The following is a 16,943-nucleotide window of genomic DNA, read 5'->3' as shown; positions in this document are numbered from 1 at the left end:
GTTATCTATTAATAGAAATCGTTGATATATTACGTTAATATTTTGAGTTAGATGTTAAATGATAACATGAAATGGATAAGAATCGATTTATCCTTAAATTTAAATTGGTTAAAAACTTATTTATTCTTATTCATTCAAATAAAACATCGTTATGCTATTAAATTGGTTAAAAATATATTTATCAGGACTTATTTGTCTTAAAAAAAGTTTATACAATTTTATTTTTAAATTATTTTTTGTTATAATATTTATTATACTAATATTTTTTAATAAATTATTTAATGTATAGTATAATAAATATAAATTAATTAATAAATTATTCAGAATTAACATATAAACAAATTAATAATTAATTTAATAGTATTATAGAATTATAATTAGAATTTAAACCTCTTGTACTCCTTTATAATAATTATATAATAATAAATGATATATTTTTTTTTATTACTATTTTTTTATATATATAAAAAACATTCAAACCTACTCAAAAGAATTTTTAAAATTATAAGATAAGAAACCACAATGAGTAACATCAAATATCACTCACTACTCACTAGCACATGCTTTAAAAAATAACTACTTTTCATATCTAAAAACGAATGTGATTATACGACTATAAATCGTTTCACAATATCAGTTCTACACATATAATATACACAATTCATTACGTAAAATGGTTACCATTTTAACTAAGAGCACTACCTAGTACCTACGTATATCGTCTGATCTGAGAGAGACTTGTGAGTAGAAATTTACAAATTCAAAGCTGGGGGAGGGAAGGGGAGGGGGGCCAATAGGTTAGACATACTAATTATGGCATCTTCCGCGTTTCTTCTTCTCAGGAGTTTCGTGTACTTGCGCTTTTCTTCCAAATATCTTGTACTGATAATTTTCAAAGGCAGCAGAAACAGCACCAACCTACACCATCATCATCATCATCAACAACAACAATAATAACTACATGTGAAAGTATAATACTTTTGCTTTGGTTTCTTCATTTTGTCACCAGGTACTAACCAGTTCAGGCTTCTTACTGTATACCCTCACTATGATGTCTTCGTTGAAAGCTGGCAACAAATGACTGATGCGATAGTCTGGGATTGGGAACTTTTCTTTGCTCTCGTAATCCTGCTCAATGAACAAAAAAACTGTTATGCTCTTCACTATCGAACTCAAAGTTACATCTAGAATATGCATGATATAAGATGTAGTTTGGATTTTATAATGTGATGTCTGTGGGCTAAGCTTGGTTTACAACTTGGAAGAATGTTCAAAATGAAGAAACAAGATTATACTTTGCCAACATGCAAATCGAATAGCACATGGAGGAATGAGGATTATCAAAGCCATTACAAAATTTGGATTGCACCATTACAATATCGAGCAATTACAGGTATACCATAACCACCTATTGGCCAAAATGTTGATTACATATATACTAATAATTTTTCCAAATTAGACTAATTTTGCTTGCCTTTTGTTTAAGTTGTTACATGTACTACAAGATTTGCAATCACCAATCACACACCAATGTGCAAAAGTTTAAATGAAATATAACTCTAGAACATAATAACTGTACCTTGAAGAATTTAATTCTGGATCAGGAGATTCATGCACAATAAAGGAAGAACATTAGTCAATGCCATACCATATAAGAAAGTGCTTTGACTTATGTCACCATTTCATTGTCAAGTACCTTTCGAGAGGGTTTTCGGTTCCGTATGTCAAATCAATTTTAACATTGCTCACAGCAACATCATCTTCTTTCAAATTTATGCCATTTGTCTGACAAGCCAAAAATTAAAAAACGGATATATATCATGAATAATAAAGTAACGAACCCCCTCTCTGCCAAAATAAATAAGCAAATAACTAGTTAAACGACTATTTGTGAACCTGGGAACAAACAATATCCTGGGGTGTGATGTTTCTGAAGTGGTCAAGTCTCTCCCTTGGTACCGAAAACTCATTGCAGAACTACAAAAGTGGAGTAAGATGATATAGTTTAAATAACACGTTAGCATGCGCTGATGATGATAATTATCTACTAAGCAATACTACAGTGCTACACAGAAATATTCAATTCTCATGTCCTGTAAAATAGATAATAGTAAAGGAGAAAAGACAACGAAAAAAGAAACAAAGATAGAGTTAAGGATCTATGCTAGAAAATTTGTCAGGTAGAATACCTGGTATATATCTCTTCTGCGAATGCGTCGGATCAAATCTTGGGATTCCTTGAGCTCTTCTCGAGGAGAAATCTCAATTGCTTTAAGAATCGAGTCATCTAACTGCAATATATGGCAAGAGAGAGATATTTCCATGGTGCTACTGCTACATTCGAAATCCCAACTCCAAAAATTTTAAAATTATTACAGACCTTCCAAAATTCAGATGGTTGATGAATTGAGGAGGCAATATCGAGATATGGGTTTGCTTTCACCAGCGCATCTATGACCATCAATTCTATTGCCTGATAAAGGAAACAACAGTCAACACTGAAGTGGTTTTCTCTCGTTGAAAGGCGGAATAATTTGGATTTTTGCTTTTGCATCAGTGAAGTTAGAGAAATCACTCACTTGTACTTTTGCATGTGTATAGACAGTTCGATGCAAATCAGCCCGCGTTGCAAATAACTTGTGAATTGTCAGATCTGACCAACATGTCAAACTGAGATAACATACGTACCATAACTTCCACCCTAACAATGATATCAAAATTTTCAGAATGTACTAACAATCTTTGGCACGATAACATATTTCATCGTCAATGACTTGCATTGTCTCCATCAATCTGCATAATACAGTAAAATTGTTTTCAGTTATCATCCCTTTTGAAAAGAGAAACATGGATAAAGTATGGATGCTTCTGCATAGTTCAGGAATCAAGAGTAGAATAACATTTCTGCACAAAAGGGAAGTCATGTCAAACTCAAAGCATTCATCCTTATATATACCTTTCAGGCTGAAAGTTGCAACCTAGGCCACAAGCACGACAATCACGAACAATGTAGTCAAACCTGAAAATCATGAATTTTATAGTACTATTATCAAAAGCACTCATATCAATAACAGTCACACAAGACGAGGAAGAAAGGCAGAAAAGTATGTACTTATCAACATCAATTCCATTGCGACCATTTGCCACAATATCATACAAGAACTGGTTTCCCTTTCCCTAAGAAATTCAAAAAGGAAATTTTAGGAGTAGTAAGATGGTAGAGAGCAAATAAATAACATCCAGAAGCGAGACAATTAGAATTAGGTAGACCGACATTTTGTGTAGGACTGCCACAGCTTGAAGTGATCATTTCCTGCCACAATTTAAAACCGCATCAGAGCTGCTTATCTATATACTGGAATTTTCTAACTATAGATGTGTTATATGTACAGAAAGAGAAACATAAGAACCTCAACAAGTAAAATAGTTCAAGGAGCCAAAACATATTAGATTACAAAGTAGCAGAAATGTAATGATGTTAATATGGTCCCAAAAATAGAGTATCATTGCACTCCAAGAATTTCTTAATTTTGCAGTATGTCAATAGGAACCGCCCTTTCTCACCGATCACAGAATGCTGCTTCAAAAAAACATGAAACAGAAGTATGAGTGTATTCATTTGATAGCACACACTAAGATCTAACCTTCACTTTCTTGAGGAGTTCAGGATCAATATCAATATTGTGTTCATCAACAATGTAATCTATCATCTTCGCTGACATTTTCTCATGGGACCTGAAAGTAATGTTAATTCAAAAGGATGAATTCTCAACCAACACATAGTTGCAGGTTCTAGAAAGTGAATTTAACTCCTTAAATAGAAATAAACAAATCCAGAAAATATGTATAAGTTACTAAGTCATAATGACAGAATCCGTTATATCTATCTTCAGTTTATTGGATAATGTGAAGCAAGTCCCACAAACATTGCTATGTTTCTTTGTTCTAGTTATAGACAATATAATTTTTAGGAATGTTGTTGGAAGAAGCAGGAAACATGTGCTATTAATCATGTGAAGAAACTTTAATGTACAGAGAGAAGTCAGAAAACCTGAGTTAACAAGAACATCATAGAATTACCATTTGTCACCATTAAAGACCCGGGGAAGGAACTTGCCCTCAAACATGTGGCTGAAGGGACCATGGCCAACATCATGCAGTAATCCTACGCAGAATATCATATCATATTAGTAATACTAACAAAATAGCGGAATTAGAAGTGTCAAAACAAATAACTCCCCAGAGATGTCAGGTACCAGCAAGCTTTACTGCCATCACATCGCAATGTTCAATACCAAGCTCTGGGCCCTAAAAAGCATAGTAAGATTGTTTAACAACATAATCTCATATCATCTTGCCAATAACAAGCATATAGCAACACAAGGCAGTTTATATATATTTACTTGGTATTTTTTTATTATGTCAATAGCTTTGCCGGCAAGCCAATAAACACCAAGTGAATGCTCAAAACGAGTGTGTACAGCTCCAGGATAAACCATATGAGTTAGACCTGTATTACATTAAAATCAAAGATTCAAAGTTAGGGCTTAATTTTGATCGACTAAGTGCAGACTTCCTCACATTATGACAACATCCATATGCTCTGCCATAAAACTATATACTAAATTTGATAAACATAGAGTTATTTCATGAATCCTATTTGACTACTTCATTCACATGTAGTAAGTTGACTCACCTAGTTGCTTCAAATCACGAAGTCTGCATAAATTTAAAACAAGAAAAAAAAAGTTAAAAAGAAATAAGAGTTAAGTAGTAGTAGTATATAGTTTGACTATGCGCACTTGCCTCTGAAATTGTTCGGTGTCAACAAATTTCAAGAAAATCTGCAATAAACAACGAGAATTTCAGGTTCAACCAAAATCAACGGAAACAATAAATGATGAAAAAATGTACCACCAGAAAAGGCTAAAATAAAAATACTCCATCCAGTTTCTGAATTTACTATTAATACAACTTTCTCATAGTGAAAATCTTCATTTATTATTCTCTTTCACTTTCGATTAAGTTTAATCTTATTTCAACCGATGTTATATTGTTGTTGATCCTAAATTCACAACTATACGCATACTCCTGAGGATTTTCGAATCTTCTCTTAGTTAGAGGATTATACTCCATCACAGAAAAATCTCATTCATACATAAAACTATTCAGTTTACAGCCACAGAATCTACACCTAATGTTATAAGTAAGCAAAAGTGACCAGAAACACGAAGAGGAAAAAAATAGCAACAAGCGAAGCAAAATGAATTTAGAGAAAATTTTGAATGAGAGTTATGTTCCATTTTTTCCCTAAATAGTATAAAAAAAAAGCTGTTGCATACCGGCTCAAGGAAAATATTGCCATGGACGTTGTCGCGAACGTGCTTGAGCAATGTCCTTTCAACAGCGACGACGTCGTTTGCAGGAGCAGCCATTGAATGCTGATTGCTGAGCAACAACAACGAGTGAAGCAGAGAAGAGAATGAATCGTGAGGCTAGAGAGAGAGAGAGAGAGAGAGAGAGAGAGAGAGAGAGAGAGAGAGAGAGAGAGAGAGAGAGAGAGAGAGAGAGAGAGAGAGAGAGAGAGTGAGAAGAGGTGTAACCGTAACTGTAACTGCAAAGGGGAGAAATGGAGAACCAGAGAAAGAGTGCGGGTTCTGGTTACGTATTGTTCAATGTTTTATGTTCATCAACATCAGGTGAAAACCCCGCCAAGTTGAAGCGCGTGCACCACAACTCCCCGAGCAAAATATCAATTTCCTTTCCCTTGGTTCGCTAAAAATTCAAGCTAAAAAGTTAAAGGCGCTTATTTTTATACGAAATTATTACTTAAAAATAATTAATAAAATCGAATGCGAGTCTTTACTAAAATTCAAAAAAAAAATTGTGTATGTAGTAAAAAAAAGTTAATTATGTGTTGGAAAATACAAAAGAAGGTCAATTAACTATGTAGTTGTCTCTAAAGTCATAAAGCATAAACATTTGGTTAAATAGCATTATTAACCCATGACAACTATTAAACTTAAGTTGAAATTGATTATTTAATAATAGTGTTGTAAAATACCGTTAGTTATTTGTTATTTTCATGTTTTAATGCAATACATATTGATTATTCTTTTCTTATCCTGTAACAAAATTATGAAGGAATAGAAAAGGCAAAGAAAAGAATTTTTATTGATTGTTGACTAATTGAATTGAAAATTATGAAAATAAAACTAAATATATATAGTGCATTGCCTATGAAAGTAAAAATAAAGATAAGATAAGAAGATAATATAAAGATAAGATAAGATAATAATGACTAAAATTAGAACTAAATTTATGTATTTTGTTGGCTGAATTTGTGAGCCACGAGACTTCTTTATTGTTGTTATGAGCTAAGGTAGAAGAGTAGTTTAATATGCCCCCGCAAGCTGGAGGATGAAAGATATCGAGAACTCCAAATTTATTGAGATTAAGATGGAAGGGTTGAGGAGATAAAGGCTTTGTGAAGATGTCAGCTAATTGCCCAAAAGGAGGTATGGGGAGAAGTTTCATCACTCCAACTTGAGCTTTTTGTCGAACCAAGTGACAATCGACCTCTAAATGTTTGGTCCGTTCATGAAAAACTGGATTAGCAGCAATATGAAGAGCACTTTGATTATCACAATATAAAACTGGTGGGCGGATAGGAGAGATGCGTAAAAATTGTAACAGATTTAGTAACCATTGAAGTTCACAAGTTGTGTTGGCAAGTGCACGATATTCTGTTTCAGTGGATGAGCGGACAACGGTGGTTTGTTTATTGGTCTTCCAAGAGACTAAAGAATTGCCTAAGAAGAAACAATAGCCTGTTAAGGATCGCCGAGTGTCAGGACATCCTGCCCAATCAGAGTCACTGAAGTCGAGAAGCTGAATTTCTGATTCTCTTGAAAAAAAATTCCTTTGTCGGGGCTAGTTTTCAAATATCGTAACACATGCTTGGCAGCTTGAAGATGAGATTCAGTAGGAGTTGCCATAAATTGACTTAATTGTTGAGTGACATACATGATGTCTGGTCGAGTAGTGGTAAGGTAGAGAAGACGTCCAACCAAACGGCGATACACAGAAGGGTCAGATAGCAAGGGACTTTTGTCTTGATATAATCTTGTGGAACTATCCATTGGAACAGAGGCAGGTTTAGCACCTAATAAACCAGAATCTTTCAAAAGATCAAGACAATATTTTCTCTGAGATAAGCAAATTCCCTTTGCTGATTGAGCTACTTCAATACCCAAAAAATATTTTAAAGGGTCCAAATCTTTAATTCGGAAGTGTTGGTGCAAAATAGACTTAATGGAAGCAAGTTCAGAAATAGAATTGCCGGTGAGAACGATGTCATCAACATAGACGAGAAGTATAGAAATTTGAGCACCAGTAAATTTAACAAATAAACTATAATCAGATAAAGTCTGCTGATATCCATGGGATAGCAAAAGATGAGAAAGTCTGTCATACCACATACGACTAGATTGTCGTAGACCATATAATGACTTTAGTAACTTGCAGCATTGATTTGGGCGAGGAGATGTGAACCCAGGTGGCAAAGTCATGTAAACATCTTCAGAAAGATCCCCATATAAGAAAGCATTATTGACATCTAACTGATGTATGGGCCAATGCTTCATAGAGGCCAATGCCAAAACTAATCAGGCTTGACAACAGGAGAGAAGGTTTCCAAAAAATCAACACCTTCAGTCTGGGTGAATCCTTTAGCCACAAGGCGAGCCTTATATCGATCAACTGAACCATCAGCCTTGCGTTTGATGCGATAGACCCATTTACAGCCAACTGGCTTAACATCTGCAGGACAATCAACAAGACGCCAAGTTTTGTTCAACTCAAGAGCATCCAGCTCATCTTTCATAGCACTACGCCAATTGGGATGTTGATTGGCATCTTTAAAGAACTTTGGCTCAACGTCAGAATGTAGAGATAATAAAAACCTTTTATGTGAAGATGAAAGAGAAGAAAAAGACATGACTGAAGATAAAGGATATCTGCACTTTGAGGGAGATTGATTGGTAGAGGTGAGAGACGAATTGCACAAGTAATCAGAGAGATATGCTGGAGGTCGGTGAGGTCGATCAGAATGACGAGAATGGGGTTGCTCAGGTGGTGAGGAAGGTGACGGGGGATGAGGAGGTGATGGTGGACTAGTGTCTAGTGCAGAAGAAGAGGAGGGTGTGGGCCTCAAAAGAGATTCGGTTGTCATGAATTCAAGTTGGTTAGGACACGATAGTGAGGAAGAATGAGAGGTTGTTGGAGAGAATAAAAAATTAGATGGAGTTGGGTCAATGGGTATGGGTGAGGGTTCAATTGGAAGGGTTGGTATTTTTGGTTTATGTGTGTTGATAGAAAAATTATTTGGGTCAGAATTTGTTGTTGGGTTGGAGGGAGAGATTGGGTCATTTGTGTAGACCAAAAGAAAGACTAATTCATCAAATACAACATTTCGAGAAATTTCAATCCTTTTGTCATCCAAAAGATAAATGATATATCCTTTAAAACCATTTTGAAAACCAATGAAAACATCCCTTTGGCTCTTGGATCAAATTTTGATCTATTTGTCATTAGGATAGACACAAAACATAAACAACCAAAAACTTTAAGGTCATGATAATTTGGTGGATGATTAAATAGAATCTCAAATGGTGTTTGAAAATTAATTGCAGAGGATGGAACTCTATTAAGCAAATAAACTGCATGTTTAACAGCATAAGACCAAAAAGATAATGGTAAATTAGATTGAAACATAAGAGCACGAGCTATATTTAAAATATGTTGATGCTTGTGTTCTACCCGTCCATTTTGTTGAGGGGTTTCAACACAACTACATTGATGAATAATGCCCTTGGAAGCATAAAAATCATGTAAAATAAATTCTGGTCCATTATCTGAACGGATAGTTTTGACTTTAGAGTTGAATTGTGTTTCAACTAAAGTAATAAAATTCTTTACATGATTTTGCACTTCTCCTTTTTATTGATTGTTGACTGATTGAATTGAAAATTATAAAGGTAAAACTAAATATATATAGTGCATTGCCTATGAAAGTAAAAGTAAAGATAAGATAAGAAGATAACATAAAGATAAGATAAGATAATAATGACTAAAATTAGAATTAAATTTATATATCCTGTTGGGCTGAATTTGTGGGTCACGAGATTTCTTTATTGTTGTTATGAGCTAAGATAGAAGAGTAGCTTAATATCCTGCACAGAATGTGGAGCACAATTAACAATGAAATATTTACATTATAAAATTATTATTAACTAAAAGTATCTTAGTAAATAATTTTGCAATTAAATTCCTACCTTTGTATTTTACTCGAGTCTTAGGGGTCATGCAGATACTTGGAATATATCAAGCAGCCCATGATGATGGTTGCAAGTTGCAACTTGCATGCAGTAATTTAAGGAATATTAACTACTCAGTTTTACGAACAATCGCACCATTAATATTACTTGGTTTAGTATACAGACCCCAAACGTTTTTTAAGTTCCCATGTAATGATTATTTATTAATAAAAAAAATGTAAGAGAGGAGAAAATGATTGCTTGTTGACGGTGAAAAGGACCTAGTAAGTTCCCTAGGCAAACACGTTACACTATCTAAAAGAAAACTTGAAAGCCCCTCCTCTAAATTTGGACACCTGTACCCGGGAAGAACAAAAGAATATTCCATTCTCACTTCTTTAGGATAAACTTAACCAACAAGAAATGCAGGTGCTAATGAACTATTATTATTATTATTATTATTATTATTATTATGTTATAAACATTATTAAATTTATCAAACAATAACAAAAATTATTTTCCTATACGGTCATAATTATAATTATTTTATTCTAAATTTAGGTATATTTACCGAGGAAAACAATCATGAAATTTAGTAAAAAAATTTCTTAGTATATATTTCATGCATACATTACTGTACCTGACAAGCTGTAACGCAAAGCCAAGTAATTATCGGATATTAAGCCACTGAAAAAGCTAATGTTGTTTCTCATTTTCTTCAAGTCAAGAGTTCTATAATTGAGTAACATGACATTGAATTTGAGAGAGAGAGAGAGAGAGAAAGTATGGCTGGCTCACAACCAGCAACAGATCACAGTTTACAGATGGAAATACTAGCCAGAGTCGTGCCAAAAAATGTAACATATGCAAGAGTCACCACAAGTTTTCCCTTTATTAATCAAATAATCTGAAAATGCAAGCAAACAAAACGTGATACAACACCAGAGTTGACCAAAGATATCATATATCATATATCAAATTATTGTGAACAGTAGGGATTTCCAATATGGAAATAGATAAATATAACAATCCGACTAGCTAGTTCTAAACAAATTTTGCTTTCTCAATGTCAAGTCCATATGGGATTCATCTAATAACTGTTGGACAAATTTGTAGCCACACCTATATGTAAAGAATCAAGCTGAATTTCCAATGGCCATTTGGAACTGCTGTGGTATGCGGAGCAAAGGTGCCTGAATGGTGCCGGGCTTGCCTAACTGACCACAGGCAGCCATCTGATCGTCGCCTCGACTGAGCCGCAAGAAGACTGTGCACCCTCCACTGGCCAATGTGTTCCGGAACTCAATCATCCTCTCCTCTTTAGTTGGTCTGAAGAATGATCCACTATGCGGGTTGAATGAGATGAGATTGATCTTGCATGGAATTCCCTTCACAAGCTCAATTAGCCTCTTTGCATCGTCATCACTGCATAAAAGATTACAAGTTAAGGGGGAAAAAACTACCGAGCAAGGGAAAAGGAAAAGTCACAAAGATTTCATCAACAACAAACGACCCATATTCCACTGGCTGGAAGAATATAGTTATGTAGATGAAGATTTTAACGTTTAAACTTTAACAGCCACTAGTCATAGAACAGATAGAAGGAAAAAAGGCGCTACAAAATTTTATTAAATATCATGAAAAATCCTACTTAAACATTAAGCTACAAGGAACTGCCAATATAATAGTAGATCATCATGCAATTTGGAATTCTTTGCTCCATTCCAATTCAAAATCTTATGGATTTTAATCCTAAAAAGGAATTTATGACATGGTTGTGTGTGGACCAAACAAATGATTCTGAACTTAAAGTCTGAAAAATAGTTTGTCTGGCAACATGACAATGAACACTAGGGGGCAAAAGCAAACTAACCTGTCATTAATTCCTTCAAGCATTACATACTCAAAAAGAACTTTATAGTTGCGTTTCGAGCAAAGCTCCTCCCGAAGAGTACCCAGAAGCAAGTCCAACTTATACTTCCGATTTATAGGCATGATCCAATTTCTTACCTGAAATATTATATTCAAGTTTGATCAACCCTCCCTCCCTGTCATCAACTTTTTTTTTTCATGTGATTAATAATAAATTTACCTCATCAGTGGTGGCATTCAAACTAACAGCTAAAGCACACTTGGATTCATGAAGGAAACGTCTGAGCTGTGGAACAAGCCCACTGGTAGAAATAGTGACCTTGCGGGGACTGAATTGAAGCCCTTGCTCATCCACCATAATATCTGCAGCTTTAATGACATTATCAATGTTATGTAGTGGTTCTCCCATTCCCTAAAAGAAATATATAGCTGGTATTAGCATGCAATCAACAATAACATAAAATCAAAAGTTTAAATAGGGACTCATGGATAATTTTATATTTTAGGAGACAGGAGTAGCGAAAATAAAAGATAGAATATCTTTCCCCTCATATTTTAGAGATATTTTTCTATCACCACATTGACATGTTAATGTATGAGGTGAACAGAAGTAGCAGTCTATTATCTAGAATGTAAGAATACAGTACAAATTCTGATCTATGCAGACTGTTGACATGAGGTAAGCTTTACAACTGTCAACAAAATTATAGACCTACCATAAAGACAACATTAGTGATGGAACCAACTTCACTGGTAAGCATTCGGCGGGCAAAAACTGCCTGTTCTACTATTTCTGCAGCAGTAAGGTGTCTCCTGAGACCCATTCTACAAAATATTTAGGCGTGTTTCAAACTTGCAGGCAAAATAGAACAAGAACCAAGATTCAAATGTGATAAAACTGGACCAGTGAACAAGTGAGTGAAGGAAAGAACAGTAAAACAATAGAGAAATTATGTGTCGTTGCTACTTATTATAAATGGTTACAAGTGTTAAGGTCCATTCTAGAGACCACTATCCTCTCTAAAATCCTAACTACTCATATACCAGCTAACTCCTAACTGATCAGATGTTTGATTCCTATCAGAATGTAGCCAGTAAATTGATCACAACAGAAAAAGAAGTTACCGTCCAGTATAGCAAAATTGGCAATTCATGGCACAACCAACTTGACTTGAAACACACACAGTGGTCCTGCCTCTATCGCAAGGTATGACAACTGTTTCTACAACCATCCCATCATCCAATGCGAACAAAATCTGCAATATCCTGTGAGATTAACAGTCAACACGAAGACTCTCCAAAAATGCATCACAAAAGAGTGGGAAAAATGGATTGCAACATGGATTAACAGATGAACTTATGCTGTAAGAAAAATAGAAGGCAAACACAGTGGGAAAGATCATTTCAACCTTCCTAGTTCCATCAGCCGCTGTGCGAATTTCTTTCAAAGAGAGTGCCCTGAACTCAGCTTTTTCACTCAGCATCTTCTTGAAATCTTTGTTCAAACCTACATGTTTATAACATTCGTATATAAATTACATTTATTAGTAAACTAGAATCAGAATATCTAAGCGAAAGTTGATAGAAAATCATGAGTTTTAACTCATTCAGTTGGAGGATCTGAAAGAGATGGACATTAGCATGATTAACTTATTGAACAGTACAAATTTTCATAAAACAAATGATTTGAACTCGCTTAAATACATGAAGGAGAAGATGGTGAATTATGAACCTTCCAGTTCATCAGTATGAAAAGCCCAAATATCGTTTCCATACATACGCTTCCATAACATCATTGCCTGCCCGGGTCTGTATCCATGAGATTGAACCCATTTCTGTGCAGTAACAACAAAAATTGAGAAATCAAATACCCATTTTTCACAATATATCTCTCTTTGCCTGCTCTGACATGTTCAACAGAAATTCAAGAATAAAACAATTCTACCCGTGAAAGATATATCATCAAAGATTGGGTAGTTTTGTCAACCATTTTGGATAGCTTTGTCAACTACCCCAATCTTCAATGGATATTGAGCTAGTTTATCTCTTTCATGGTTAGAATTGGCTGTGCATAAATTTTTGGTGGTCATAAATAGTAGTTTATTCATAGAACAACATAAGATACCGAAACTAAAACTTCGACTGTGTTCTATCCATATTCCATAAAACCTGAAGCAAGCTTAAGAACTGGCATGTCTTACTAACAATAACATGTTATTTGAAAATCATCTTATTGACATGTTATTTATAAAAAAAGAAAAAAAAAGTACATAGTTTAAGTAAATGAAAACAATTCATATCGAAAGCGAAATTAAAACAAGGAAACATACTTGGAGTTGAGTATAAGTCATCCCTTTAAGAAGCACCTTAGAACCATTCCATGGAATTGCATTTGCAACGCAGTCGCCTTCTCCTGCATCTAAAAAATATTGACAAAATTAAAAGGGAAGTAAAATATTTTTAAAAATAGAGAGCGTTGAGTAAGTAATGACCAAAATCAGAGAAGTGGTAATGAGAAGAAGAGGAAGAAGATGGAGCTGAAAGGGTTAGGCGGCGGGAAGTAGTGAGAAACGGCGTAGTTAGGGTGGTGAAAGAGCGAGGGAAGGAAGGGATTATGGAAGGAATAGGGTTGGGTGGCACAAGTATCGCCATTCCCATGCGCCTCATCATCCAACTTCTCATACTCATACTTCATTTCCTCTTACACTTCCCCATACCCACTCAAAATAACTTCATCCAAATATCTCATAACACATACCTTTTTATTTTTTATATTCAAATTAATTCATAAAAAGTAAAAATTTTGTTCTTTTACAATAAAAGATTAAAAAGAACTTGCAAAAAAATGGACAGACATAATACTTTTACAATTAAATTCAATTATTAATAAGCTAGATTTAATTTTCCTGAGTTGATTTAATTAACTTATTTTGGTTAACTTCTATCTAAGTTTTTGAAAATTGAATTCGCAATCAAATGGATCAAATTAGATGTTTAAAAATTTAAAAGTTCAATCAAAATTGAACTAAATGAAGAAGAGTGTTAGAGTCAGGTGTTGTGATATATGAGATTATATTTAATAGTGTAGAATTACTCACTTTTTTTTTGTTGATTAAGTGTTGGTCAAATTTTAATAAAAATACTGATTTTTAAACATTTTCCTAAATAAATATAATAAAATCATATATTTATATAAAAAATATATAATTTCGATCGATTAATTAATTATTTAATCGGTTTTTATATTTTTTTATCTTTAATCAAACTTATTTACTTATTAGGTGATCGGTTTCCGGTTCCCAGTTCAATTTTCAGAACAATGTTCCATCCTGCACTTGTGGGGCTTTTAGTTTTTTTTTTATGGTTTGAGGATAGCTATTAAGTTTTTGGTCTTTTTCATTTTGGGCAAGAACCATATACAGGACCCATTGGAACATACAATCTACACATTGGTGATGATGGGCCAAGATTGAAGAGGAGAAAAAATAATTGTGGAAGTTAATAAAACCGTATTTTGTTAAAATATGTGGGCTCTGGCCAGCTGGCCCCATTGGTCCACTAAAAAAAAAGAATAGCATTAGCACATGAACAAGGTATTTGTGACTCAAGACCAAAAACAAAAATGGTATCTGTGACTTTATCACTTTACTTCACAAGCAAAAATGTACTCAATAGCAGGAAAAATTAATATTAAAAATGACAGACAATTTGCGTAGTAGACATTATTCTAAAAAAAAAATGGTAGAAGTAGTAGACATTATTCTGATTTGTCAATTGTGAATGATGAATGAAGTTTGGAATTTGGATGTTAACTGTGTAAAGCAGCAGCATGTAGTGCAAAGAAGAAGCGCGTAATGAATTTGGATATTAGTTGCGATTTGCCAAAATTCCCTGCAAGAATCCCAAAAGTTGGAAATTTGTATTCACAAGAATTGATTTGTTGTCGTTACACTGTCTCTCAAAGGGAATGGCGTTACAGCGTTGGGAGGGAATATACGTTCATAGCTCATATAACTACCATGCATCCTTGTCATTGTAAATTCTCATGCTTAACAATCTCTACCCTTCTCCGTATCTATATTATTATTATCAACTAAACGTCATATTATACTACTATTAAGTAGGGGTATACATAGGTCGGATCACACCAGGTTGGATTTAACTCAGATTCGGCCCAAAATATAAATCGGGTCTAATTTTTAGACCCTAACCCGATTTTAGATCCAATGAAACTTGCGTACTTTCGAATTGGGTGAAAATCGGGTCTGTAGCATATAAAAATCATCTAATCTCCAACCATTATTTCACAATTCACATAGTAAAATTCACTTAAAAAATATAACAAGAATCAACCCTTTTCTAAAATTAAAGGATAACCATAATCAATACTAATATTGTCTAATAACACCAAATATTTAAATCAATACAAATAACATAATATCATGCATTAGTCTAAAGTCTTATGCATTTTAAACATAAAACATTAACTTATAATCTTATAATGACTAATAACACAAAATATTAAGGTTTATAATATTTAAATTCCACATAAGAATAACCATCATCCATCACTAATAACACAAAATATTAATTGTGTATGATAACCAGGTCGAGTTTGGATGACCCAAACTATGTCCCGGACCCAACCTGAAATAATGACCGAATTTATTTTTAAAATTTTTATCCAGTTCTAGACCCAATTAAATCACATTAAATTAACCTTTAAAGTATTTGGACCGACTCAATTCTGGCCGGTCATGTACAACCCTACTGTTAAGGCTTAAGCATCCCGGGTCTCCGTCCAAAAAAAAAAAAAAAGGCTTAAGCATATACTAATGTGATGCATATGGACCAAGTCTGATTGAGAATAAGGGCATAATAGCCTCCCCAAATTTCATATTTTCCCTATAAATTTCAGTTTATTTTAAAAAAAATATATTTTAATTCCTATTTTATTGTAATATTAACTTTTTCCTTTGCTCTGAAATTCAACAAAGTTCCACGTCCACGTATATATGAAAATTATGTATAATGAATACAAATTATACAAAAACTGTTAATAAAAAATTATATATATAGGTTGAATCATAATTGGTTGTTTGGGATAAGGCTGCTGAGTGGGAAGACTAAGTTTGCACAGTGTCATAACTATACGCTGTATATGCACTGATATAAATGTTATAAATGTTACTCAAATAGTATACAATGATGAGCTGTATTATGATATGGGGGGGTGAACTTGAAGCATATTTTAGAGAATAATGCTAAAAAAATAATAATATAAAATTATTTACTTTAATTTGATATTTATAATTTTATATATATATAATATTTAAAATTACATATTTATTAATTTTAAATTAATTGAAGCTGATTTTTATTACTTTCCAAATATTTTCGATTAAAAAAATATAAATAATCAACAATATTTTTAAATAATGTATGAATAATGTGAATTAATAGAATTAAAAGAATAAATTAATCTTAAATTTAATTAGTAGCATTAAATTAGGGTGTAATGTATTTTTATTTAAGAGTAAAGTATTGTTTTTGTCCTCAACATTTGGGATAAGTCCCAAAGTTATCCCTAACGTTTTAATCATCCTATTTAAGCCCCTAAAATTTTAAAATTGACTCAATGTTGTCCTGCCGTTAGGAATCCATTAACAGAATTGACGGCGGGACAAAATTGTGACTATTTTGAAACGTTAGGGACTTAAATAGGACGAAAATATTGGGGACAAAAACGATACA

The 16,943-nt window shown here is 33.5% G+C and overlaps 2 protein-coding genes across 4 annotated transcripts; both read right to left on the bottom strand.

Moving 5' to 3' along the window:
• Positions 1–564: 564 nt before the first annotated feature.
• Positions 565–5,742, bottom strand: LOC112791800 (uncharacterized). Of its 2 annotated transcripts, XM_025834766.3 has the most exons (20): positions 5,610–5,742; positions 5,343–5,448; positions 4,807–4,844; positions 4,697–4,719; positions 4,404–4,510; positions 4,257–4,308; positions 4,081–4,165; positions 3,645–3,735; positions 3,275–3,313; positions 3,113–3,177; positions 2,957–3,019; positions 2,738–2,793; positions 2,580–2,653; positions 2,381–2,473; positions 2,190–2,291; positions 1,897–1,977; positions 1,697–1,785; positions 1,580–1,595; positions 1,018–1,128; positions 565–918 (listed from the first exon to the last, which is right to left on the bottom strand). In XM_025834766.3, the coding sequence occupies exons 2-20, from the start codon at positions 5,433–5,435 to the stop codon at positions 808–810; spliced, it is 1,389 nt and encodes a 462-aa protein (XP_025690551.1). In that variant the 5' UTR covers positions 5,436–5,448; positions 5,610–5,742; the 3' UTR covers positions 565–807. The 2 variants fall into 2 exon arrangements, with proteins under 2 accessions (XP_025690551.1, XP_029153069.1); XM_029297236.2 differs by lacking the exon at positions 5,610–5,742 and having other exon boundaries at positions 5,343–5,566.
• A 4,522-nt stretch (positions 5,743–10,264) lies between these two features.
• LOC112791801 (uncharacterized) lies at positions 10,265–13,942 on the bottom strand. Of its 2 annotated transcripts, none has more exons than XM_025834767.3 (9): positions 13,682–13,942; positions 13,520–13,608; positions 12,922–13,024; positions 12,599–12,696; positions 12,315–12,445; positions 11,906–12,014; positions 11,410–11,601; positions 11,191–11,327; positions 10,265–10,742 (listed from the first exon to the last, which is right to left on the bottom strand). In XM_025834767.3, the coding sequence occupies exons 1-9, from the start codon at positions 13,875–13,877 to the stop codon at positions 10,454–10,456; spliced, it is 1,344 nt and encodes a 447-aa protein (XP_025690552.1). In that variant the 5' UTR covers positions 13,878–13,942; the 3' UTR covers positions 10,265–10,453. The 2 variants fall into 2 exon arrangements, with proteins under 2 accessions (XP_025690552.1, XP_025690553.1); XM_025834768.3 differs by having other exon boundaries at positions 13,520–13,602; positions 13,682–13,934.
• Positions 13,943–16,943: the final 3,001 nt, after the last annotated feature.

This window comes from Arachis hypogaea, chromosome 13 (genome assembly GCF_003086295.3).
Source record: "Arachis hypogaea cultivar Tifrunner chromosome 13, arahy.Tifrunner.gnm2.J5K5, whole genome shotgun sequence".
Lineage (NCBI taxonomy): Eukaryota > Viridiplantae > Streptophyta > Magnoliopsida > Fabales > Fabaceae > Arachis > Arachis hypogaea.
The sequence above is the reverse complement of the archived record's forward strand: the minus strand, read 5'-3'. Positions and strand labels throughout refer to the sequence as shown.

What these genes read in the sequence shown, in the direction of transcription:
- LOC112791800 (XM_025834766.3), bottom strand. Translation starts at nt 5,435, where the DNA reads ATGGCTGCTCCTGCAAACGACGTCGTCGCTGTTGAAAGGACATTGCTC. An exon ending in GCAATATTTTCCTTGAGCCG is followed by an intron (nt 4,845 to 5,342) that starts GTATGCAACAGC and finishes TGTTTATTGCAG; the next exon opens with ATTTTCTTGAAATTTGTTGA. An exon ending in ACATAATAAAAAAATACCAA is followed by an intron (nt 4,309 to 4,403) that starts GTAAATATATAT and finishes TATGCTTTTTAG; the next exon opens with GGCCCAGAGCTTGGTATTGA.
- LOC112791801 (XM_025834767.3), bottom strand. Translation starts at nt 13,877, where the DNA reads ATGAGTATGAGAAGTTGGATGATGAGGCGCATGGGAATGGCGATACTT. An exon ending in TCATACTGATGAACTGGAAG is followed by an intron (nt 12,697 to 12,921) that starts GTTCATAATTCA and finishes ATAAACATGTAG; the next exon opens with GTTTGAACAAAGATTTCAAG. An exon ending in CAATTTTGCTATACTGGACG is followed by an intron (nt 12,015 to 12,314) that starts GTAACTTCTTTT and finishes AATATTTTGTAG; the next exon opens with AATGGGTCTCAGGAGACACC.